General features: G+C 50.0%; 2 protein-coding genes across 2 annotated transcripts; one reads left to right on the forward strand and one right to left on the reverse strand.

The window, feature by feature from the left end:
• Positions 1–2,152: 2,152 nt before the first annotated feature.
• On the reverse strand, positions 2,153–4,373 carry LOC147967705 (laccase-3-like). The gene is made up of 4 exons (XM_087525353.1): positions 4,177–4,373; positions 3,670–4,066; positions 3,477–3,605; positions 2,153–3,378 (listed from the first exon to the last, which is right to left on the reverse strand). Exons 1-4 carry the CDS (start codon positions 4,294–4,296, stop codon positions 2,294–2,296), a joined length of 1,731 nt encoding a protein of 576 aa, XP_087381479.1. The 5' UTR covers positions 4,297–4,373; the 3' UTR covers positions 2,153–2,293.
• A 4,011-nt stretch (positions 4,374–8,384) lies between these two features.
• On the forward strand, positions 8,385–9,584 carry LOC147967706 (uncharacterized). The gene has a single exon (XM_087522513.1). The coding sequence runs from the start codon at positions 8,480–8,482 to the stop codon at positions 8,867–8,869; it is 390 nt and encodes a 129-aa protein (XP_087378639.1). The 5' UTR covers positions 8,385–8,479; the 3' UTR covers positions 8,870–9,584.
• Positions 9,585–9,789: the final 205 nt, after the last annotated feature.

Genomic DNA, 9,789 nt, shown 5'->3' on the forward strand with positions numbered 1-9,789 from the left:
TCCAATCCAGATCTAGAGGGCGAAAAAGAGCCGAGCACCGGGCGAAGAACCTGTAGAACAGGCGGAGCGCCCAGAGGCTGTGGAGCCGGCAGAGTGGAAGGAGCGGCGTGCGCAAAAGGGAAGCTCTCCTCATGGAAATATACATGGCGTGAGGTGAGAACCCGCTTAGACCCGAGGTCGAAACAGCGATACCCGCGATGATCGGCAGGATAGCCAAGGAAGACACATGCTACGGAGCGAAAATCAAGCTTGTGGCACGCTGTGGAAGCAGTGTTTGGGTAGCAAAGGCAGCCGAAGACGCGGAGCATGCTATAGTCGGGAGCAACGCCGAGGAGAAGCTCATGAGGAGTGCGCGGCGAGCTGCTGTGACCAAGGTTTTGGATTCCGAATGGACGAGTAGTCAGGGTCGTCAAAGCGGGGAACGACCGCGGCGTCGACGTGGTCGCGGAGCCCGAACATTCCGATCACGGTGTCAAAGTGACGACGCCACTGCGCGTAGTTGCTGGCGAGCAGATCGAGGGTGATGGGGACGTGGCAGCGAATGTCGATCGTCTGCAACACCGACGGAAGGACGGTGGTGGTTGGGGCAGCGGCGACAGGGCCAGCAACGGGAACGGAGGCGACGGGGCCGGCTGGAAGGAGAGCGGGCGGAGGTTGCGGTGGATCAATAGCGGCAGGAGCGCCGGGGCCATCCGCAACGGGGGAGGAAGGAGAGCCGGGGCCGTCGGCCATAGCAGCGGAAGCAAGATCGTCGACCGAAGCAAAGGGGTTGAGCCGATCGGAAGTATCTGATACCATAAAAGAGGGAGAGGGATTATAGGATTCAACACACTGGATTAGCACTGCGGCTGAGGCTATATACAGTTTACAGGCTGATCGTGTGCCACTACCCGAGGCCGATCGTGGGATACATCGGGCCCACTACAAACACTCTAGCGCTGACTGAAGTCGCGCTGTATACACAATACATACACCATACGTGTATACTCTAACAGTTCTCTACAAAAAAAAGCAATAAGTAATTATTACCTGTTCGTTCTCTTTTCTACATTTCAATTAACCCTTCTCATGATTTTAAGAAAGTCAGAAACGTATTGTGGAAAATTCCCAGTTGATCGGTTGCTTCAGTCAGTTGTTGGTTTGCAAGTCAATCGTGTGCGTTAAGTAACTTACTGAAATAAAGCTACGAGATACCAGGAAATTGAGGAGCTAATAATTTGGATCACTTGCCTGAATTATAACTGCACCATCCAATTGAAATCAGATTCACAGCTTAATACATGATGTGCACCATATATATTGATGACAATTTGTTTTCTGCGGCAACCATTGGGATTGGGATTGTGGGTTTCTTTCTGAGCAAATTGTGGACCTTATTAGTACCTACACATCGAAGATTCAGCAGTTGGAAGCTGGATTAACACGGCAGAAGTTCTCACTGGCCCAAGGGCCTCGAATAGGTTTCACTATCGAGAGGTTCAACATGGTGGCAACCTGGGTGAGCTACCTTTTGCTGACCCTTGCTGCTGTTTTGGTATCTCTAGCCTGATTTTAGATAGTGTTTGGTTCAGAAGTCTTAGGATTTTTTCTAGTTCCTGTAGAAAAAGTTCCATCCTGTTTGGTTTCTAGGGATTTTTTAAGGACTTTTTTTAGTTTCTGGGACTAAAAAGTCCCCGAACCAAACACCCCCTTAGTGCTCTGGCAGCAAGTAGCTATCAGTTACCCTAAGGCTGGTCACAATGGGGAGGAACTTAGGAGTAACATCACACACTCCAATACAACTTTGCTTATGTGGCACATATTTAATGAAGAGAGAGGTGTTTGTGGTAACTAGCTAAGTTAGCGGAACATCACACACTCCAAGAAACAATGAGTCTATAACCTAATAAATACATCGTTGCATGACACTACATAGATGTTCCTACCCGCTATGAAGGTAGTAACATAGTCTAGGGAAGTGTGTAAGTTACTAGCTTATGTTCTTGCCCATTATGACCGGCCTAAGTTGTGTAGAAAACCATGATTCGTCTTGAAATCATATCATTCTTAGGTCGGGTGTCGGTAATAAATGTTTTGTATTTGATGCTACATTTTAATAACTTCATAAAAGTGCGTGCCTTTTATTAAGTTATCACGAAAACCTTGCCTTTTCTTTTTGAACTTAAATTCGAAATTCAAATTACAGTGCCAAATTTGAATGGCAAACAGCTGGCAACACAACAAGTACGACGCGCAGGGGCTCACATTTCCCCGCCATGTACAGAAGCCACGATCGAGAAAGCCTCCAGCTAGCTTAGAGGCCACAGATGGGCAGGTCGAGCGGGGGCGGCACCATGGCCTGGAGCTCCCCCTTGCCGTCCTCCACCAGCAGCGCCATGGCGAGCCCGCCGGAGAGGTGCGCGTCGATGTGGCAGTGCACCAGCCACACCCCCGGGTTGTCCGCCACGAAGCGCACCACGGCCCAGCCGCCGACGGGCACGCCGATGGTGTTCCGGCTGGGCGGGTCGACCATGTTAAACCTGCCCGCGTCCCGCCTCGGGTCGTAGTTGCCGAACCCGGTGGCGAGCACGTAGAAGTGGTAGCCGTGGATGTGCATGGGGTGCTCCTCCGCCGCGAAGATGCCCGTGTCCTGGAACACCATCTGCACCACGGCGCCGTACCTGACGCGGTACAGCCGCGTGCCCTTCACCGGCTGCCACAGCGCGCGCGGGACGCTCTGCGAGGTGTAGTCGAAGGCCACCGGCGGGCGAGCCGGGAAGTCGTCGGTGAAGACGCCGGGGATGCGGCCGTAGTGCGCCTGCAGCAGGGAGACGGCGCTGGGGAGCTGGAACGACACGTTGTTCATGCTCGCGCCCAGCCGGGTGTTGTTGGGGCCCTGGCAGAAGGGGCCCGGCCGGCAGCTGAACTGGCCGAACCCGACCGTGGTGAACACCTCCTGCGTCACCGGCCCGGGCACCTTCACCGGCCTCGGGCTCCGGATGCTGTTGGAGAAGGCGGTGGCCGTCTTGGTGTCGTTGTTGGCCGGCAGCATAGCAGGGAACATTGGTGCTCCAGCGCCTGCCCCTGCGGCTGCCTTCTTGTACTGGAAGATGGCGGTGGCTGTGGTGTTGTCCACGGGGACGCCCCGAGCAGAGGCGTAGACGCGGGCGCCGAGATAGTAGCGGCCAGGGGCGGCGTGGGCGGTCACGAGGACGTCGGTGGTCTGTCCGGGACCAAGGAGCACCACGGTGGTCTCGAAGGGCTTGGTGTACATGGCGTCGGCGGCCACCACGGTCATCTTGTGGCCGGCGAGCGAGACGAAGAGCTCGGAGTTCATGGCCGCGTTGATGATGCGCAGCAGGTTCGTCTCGCCGGCGACCACCGGGATGATGCTGGTCTCTGCATGGTGGTCACCAATGATAAGTTTCACTGTTTCAGTTGGCAACATGCATGCATGCAAATTAACGTGGTAGGTAACCAACAAAATTAAATAACACCTTGGCTGGAGCACTGGAGGAAATCTCCGGGCTGGCCGTTGATGAGGATGGCGTCGGAGACGTTGGGCCCCGCGCCGGTGACCATGGACTGCCTGAGCACCGCGATGGGGTCCCTCCTCCACCACTCCGCTGCACGTCGATCGATCGATGAGATGAAACTAAACTATAAACTAACCGACGATGATGGACGTACCCAGGACGACGGGGAACTCCTTGGCGGGCTTGGGAAACGGGTAGGGGCGGCCGCGCTTGGGGAGGATGACGAGCGCGCCGTGCACGGTGGCGCGGAGCCAGGAGCTGTGCGCGTGCCACCACAGGGTGCCCTCCTGCTCCTGGACGGTGAACCGGTACGTGTAGCTGGACCCCGGCCGGATCGGGCACTGCGTCACGAACTCCGGCCCGTCCGCCCACCCGTTCCGGAGCTGCCGGAGGCCGTGCCAGTGGAGGGTCACGTTGTACTGCGCCCTGTTGACGGCCTTGATCGCCAGCGTGTCGCCGTCGTGGACCTCGATGGTCGGCCCCGGGAACTGCCCGTTCACCGTGATGATCTTGCTCGTCTCGCACAGCCTCTTCACCACCGTCTCCTGGACCTGCATGCATGCCGACAACAGTCAGATTAAGCATTACCAACTAGTGCTAGTGCTAGGAGTAGAAATACCAGGAGACAAGACTGAACTGACGAGAGGATGGAGGCACGTACCACGAACTCGTAGAATCGCTCCTCGGCGAGGGCGCTGGGTAGCAGGAACGACAGAACAAGAACACCGGAGATGCAGCAGGCGAGCCTCATGAGACGCCTCGTCGCCGCCGTCGCATCCATTGCTCCTAGCAGCTCCAATGCCTAGCCGGCTGCTCGCTTCTGTCAGATGCTGTTCTTGCCTTGCCTTGATGACAAAACCAAGCGTCTATAAATAGATGCAGATAGATAGAGGTCGATCGGCGCGCTGGAGAGGAGGTCAGTGCGGTTGTTTGAGCTTTGGAAGATTAGGTTTCGACGATTTCGTCCTGCGATTTGTTTCCTCCATCTCTCCTGCTCCCTCTTCCTCCTTTGGTCTGCCCACGCTTCAAAAATTAATGCTGACGGCCAGGGAGTTGTTGCACCCACAAAAGATCCATCACTTTGAGCCACGCTGCAGGGGCTAGTTTAGGCTGTTTGTCAAAGTGTTCCTCAAATGGCACCCTCCTTTTCCCACTCCAACCGAGCAGTTCCTCAAATTCCAGTGGTTGGATGGCGACGCAGGTCCGATATGACTATTGATTAGTTAGGGCCATTCAGCAGCTTACGTACTATTTTCTCGCTGGTAACCATTAACTAATCGTGCTTTTTCCATTTCGAGAAAAAAACTAATCGTGCTTTTCAGAAATGGTTTGAACTAATCGATCTTATCAGTGAGAGAGGAGCAGGTACCAGCATTCGCATGCTTAACTGAAGTCTTATCAGTGAAATCTTTTTTTTCCTTTGCGGGGATTATCAGTGAGACCTTTACTTGAATTAACTAGGAAGGACTCGAATGCTTAACTGATTTACTGTAAACAAACTACAAATTCACTGGCTATTTTGGTTTTTTCATTTGGTTTTCAGAAGGCAAGCTATAACACTTCAACCTCAACCAGGTTGCTCTCTTCGTGGACAGTAACATTACGGTAAGAGCATCTCTAACTGATCCCTAGCTATGATTCAAGGAGGATACAGCCAAGTATCTTTAAAGGAGGATAATTTTCCTCCTCCAACGGTGGCCGGATCTATCTAGTCCCTATATTTAAAGGAGAATATATTTGTTTCAATTCTTTTAGCCTTGTCACGTACATTTCAAACAATTCCACACTATTTCATCAGTCATTCGAATGATTCAAAATAAACATGCACAACATCCAAACCAGAAACATGCATAGTTGCACGGTTTGGGCAATTCAAATTAAAACATGCAAATAGTTTATCCAAAAGGCACCACATCGACAAGTTTGATCCAAAATCACCACAACATAGCTTGTCTTATGTTGTTGATTGACCCCAACCAAAGGCATGCAACAAGAACTCAAACAACATCGTCACTAGAGAAATCACGACCACCTCTAACTCCACCACCATCCACAAGGCCACCAACACAATTACCATCTCCACGCCCACCACCCCTATCGACATGGCCACCACCACCATTCCGGAGAGAGACCTCCTTCTGAATCAAGGTCCCTCCACGAGTGAGCTGCCAAAACTTTATTGATGTGTCATCTATTGTGATTGGATACATGAACATGATAGCATGTTCTTCGTCCTTTCTTTCATTCACAAGCCTCTCCTCCTCTAGTGCAAGCCTACGCTCCGCCGCCTTCAACTCCCTCTCTTCGGCCACCAACTTTGACCTTCATCTCTCGTCCTCCGACAACTTGCGCTCATTCCATCTTGCTGCCTTCTCTTCTTTGCATTCGGCCGCCAAGGCTTTCTTGGTCTCAATCATGGCCATGAGCTTTTCTTTGTAGGTGCCGCTGAAGACTCCTCTTCTCTTCCTCTCTTTTCAACTTCACCAAAGGAGCCCAAACTTTTTGCACACCCTCCCATGACAATCCAAAGCATCCATGCCAAATTTGAATGGGTTCTGACATTGTATGCATCTTCTATGATTTTCCCGGAGGAAAAACCATAAAACACTGCCCGGACGTGACACAACGTGTGTTCAGTGTCCAAATTCGGTCCAATTTTGCATGGACTAGTACAATGGGTAGGCCCATATCCTGGCAAAATTTGGTGTCATTCCGTGAATGCCAGCATAACCACTATGTACAAGCAGCAACGTTCGGGTTTGCCATTAGGGCAAGTGTAATACAACCTTTTTTTCAACTTCACCAAACGAGCCCAAACTTTTTGCACACCCTCCCATGACAATCCTAAGCATCAATGCCAAATTTTAATGATTTATGACATTGTATGCATTTTCTATGTTTTTCCCGGAGAAAAAAAACCCTAAAACACTGTCGGACGTGACGCAACATGCGGTCGGTGTCCAAATTCACAATTTTGCGTGGACTAGTACAATGGCCATGCCCACACCCTGGCATACTTTCGTGTCATTTCGTGAATGCCAGCATAACCACCATGTACAAGTAGCACCATTCGGGCCCGTCGACAGGGCAAGTGTAATACAACCTTTTTTTTAACTTCACCAAACGAGCCTAAACATTTTGCGCGCCCTCGCATGACAATGCCAAGCATCCATGCCAAATTTGATTGATTTTTGATATTGTATGTATTTTCTATGATTTTCCCAGTGGAAAAACCCTAAAACACTGATTCGTTCCAATTTTGCGTGGACTACTGGGCTGGGCATGCCCACATGATGGCAAAATTTGGTGTATTTCGAAATATGATCAAAATTTGACCATCTTTTACGGAGGCTGTTTGCGTAGTGGAGGGAAGCGTCCGTCTCAAAGGACTTTTCTTTCGGCATCTTACGAATGGACCCAAAATTTTTCTACAGTCTTTTATCATCATGAGAAGCATGCATGCAAATGATCGCTTATTTCCGAGACACCGTGCATTTTCTATGATTTCCCGATGGAAAAACCCTAAAAGGCTGCCCGGACGTGACGTAACGTGCGTATGGTGTCTGAATTCGTTCAGATATTGTGTTGAGTGCTGGAGTGGGCATGCCCACTTCCTGGAAAAATTTGGTGTCACTCTATGCATGGCATGAAGTACACCGTGTAGAACGAGGACCGACTGGGTCTGCCAGTATGGCTAGTCTCGAAGCGCTTTCTCGGATTAACATTTTTCAAAAAAATTGGCCATTTTTTTAAAAACAAATCATGAACATTTGTTTTGTTTGCCCGAACATTTTTTGAAATGCATGAATAATTTTGCAATTCATGAACATTTTTTGAATCCATGAACTTGTTTAATATTGGGGAATAAATTTTGAAATACGCAAATAATCATGAACATGATAATATTTGCCAACATTTTTTCCTAATTGTGAATGTTTCTAATTTTCAAACAATTTTGTAAAATCACAAACATTTTTTGAAACCGCGAAAAATTTATGATTTCCCAAACATTTTTTCAATTCACAAACATTATATGATTTCTCAAACATTTTTCCAACAATTATGAAATTTGGAAATCCCAAATTATTATAAAGAAGGAAATAACAAAAACATTAATGGGAAAAGATAATAAGACCAGAAAACAAATGTAAAAAAATCAGGGACGTTACTCTGTATTTTGCAAACGGGCGCCTGAAGCCCTCCAATCTGGGCCGGCCCATTTTGTTTTTTTCATGCATGTAAAATCATAAAAAAAAATCTTGAAAAACAAAAAGTATCTGGTTAATTTGGGTACTGGTTGGAACTGGCACTGCACACGTGCAATCTGCTTACTGCTGTTAAGAGTAAGAATTGGATGGCACTAGTTCTAGTTTTTCTTTGGTTTTGCAGTGTGATTAGCTTTAGTTTGAGTGTATGCGTGCCACGTAAGGCAAAAGGGCACCGGAAAGAACCGAACATGTGATGGCGGGATTGCAATTCTCAGAGAGACACGCGGCAGACGCCACGGACGTGAGGTTGTCTCGCATGAAAGAAATTCTGGGAGATTGCTAGCTTCTCCACCAAGTCGGACTGTCCAAGTAATTATGATTCGCAAAGGGAAAAGAAGTTCAAAGGGAAAAGAAATTCAAAGCAAGCTCCCTCTGATAGCTGAGGAGGGAATAGATACGGCACGCCATGTTGACAAGGAATGTTTTCCTCCGGGACAAAAGAGAAACATAGCAGCAGCCACCAAGAACAAACGCGGCAGTGCTGAATGGAATGGAAGTCGGTTGCTCTCGGTTCACACGCGGAGCCGAAAAGGCGAGTCTAGGCCACTGCCGTCTGATCACGCACTGACGCACACTTTTTTCTGCCTACAAAAAGAGCCGGCTGCTTAGCCTATTGTCCAATCCTCGCTCGCTCCAGTACCACAACTAGCCATACCCATACATACGTACGTACAGCTGATCTTCCCATAGTCGGCAATGGCGTCCGTCGATGACCTGGAAGCGGCCACGGTGAGCGGGATAGCCCAGTCCATGTTCCCAGGGACTGTCCCGACGAGGGCGCAGTTGGCGCGCTCGCTCTGGGCGCTGGGCTCCCTCACGCTGCTCGTCGGCATGACCACCGCGTTCCACCTGCCACCGGCCGGCCCGATCCTCGGCCCGGCCGTCTACTACCCCATCCTCGCCGTGGTCCTCGCCGCCGCAGCCGTCGAGATGGCCACGGCCGTCTTTCTGCACGTCCCGGCCATGTCCTCGGACGGGCCGCGCTTCCACGCCTTCGCCAGGGGTCTGCTGCCCTTGGCGTACCTCCTCCTCCTCGTCGCCGTCTCCGCCAGCGGCTTCGCCATCCCATTCAAGCTCCCCAAATAGCTATCCAGGTGATGCATGCACGTAGTAGTAGTAGTCTCTATTGGAAATATGTATGCGGAGTACGTGGAGGTGTTTCCATGTTGAGTTAGATGCCGGCCGAGTCAGTCCGGTGAGTCTGTGTTGCAGCTACGTCTACGTACGGGCTTGCACTCGGGAGGACTAGTCCGAATAGGTTTCGATCGCTACCTAGTTCGAGGCATCATTCGCAGTCCTCCAACAAGGCAACAAGTACAGTGATGAAGACCAAGAGCGTGGAGTACATGCCCTTCTTCTTCTCCCTGGTGAGCTTCCTCAACGGTGCAGCTAGGGTTTTGTGTTGCCAAAGTTAAGGCTCTGCTGGCCATATATAGGTTTAATCAATCGCCCAATCATGCGTGCATGCATGGTCTCTCTCTCTGTGTGTGTGTGTGTGTGTGTGTGTGTGTGCTCGTGTGCGTGTTTTGACATATACATCGTCACCTCCTGGTTGGCCGAATCATGGATGAGCTCAAGGAATGAAAGACTGCTGGAGTTGCACACTTAGAACCTTTCGTGAGAGAGTAGTATAGTTTGTATCGTGTAGTGTGAGTGTCGCTAGCCGGGTGTTCACATCCGTGTCTAGTTTCTTGTAAATATGTTGCTCTCTTCTATAAAAACATAGTACGTCGTCGGCGTACTTTCAGAAAAAACATATACGTAATCAAAAGACTAGATTGTTTCAACATATGAAATCGGAGAAAACATATGTCGTCAAAATAGTACGTCAACCCTTGAAAAAACAAAAGCGGCACTGTACGTCAAATCAAATCAGTCCAACTCCATTTAACTAGCCAAGGTTATTTGTTGTCTCTTCTGCTGATGTGACCGGAAAATGAGAGCGGGCTTTTATGTCACTTGATTTTGACTCTCCTGATCTTCTCCCTTGGTTTTTGTCGCTTTGC

Source organism: Triticum urartu, chromosome 5A (genome assembly GCF_056163025.1).
Source record: "Triticum urartu cultivar PI428250 chromosome 5A, HENAU_Tu73, whole genome shotgun sequence".
Lineage (NCBI taxonomy): Eukaryota > Viridiplantae > Streptophyta > Magnoliopsida > Poales > Poaceae > Triticum > Triticum urartu.

Bases quoted from the DNA above. Each gene is read 5' to 3' on its own strand.
- LOC147967705 (XM_087525353.1), bottom strand. From the start codon at position 4,296: ATGGATGCGACGGCGGCGACGAGGCGTCTCATGAGGCTCGCCTGCTGC. The intron at 4,067-4,176 runs GTACGTGCCTCC...GCATGCATGCAG, and splicing joins AGCGATTCTACGAGTTCGTG to GTCCAGGAGACGGTGGTGAA. The intron at 3,379-3,476 runs GTGTTATTTAAT...ACCACCATGCAG, and splicing joins CCTCCAGTGCTCCAGCCAAG to AGACCAGCATCATCCCGGTG.
- LOC147967706 (XM_087522513.1), top strand. From the start codon at position 8,480: ATGGCGTCCGTCGATGACCTGGAAGCGGCCACGGTGAGCGGGATAGCC.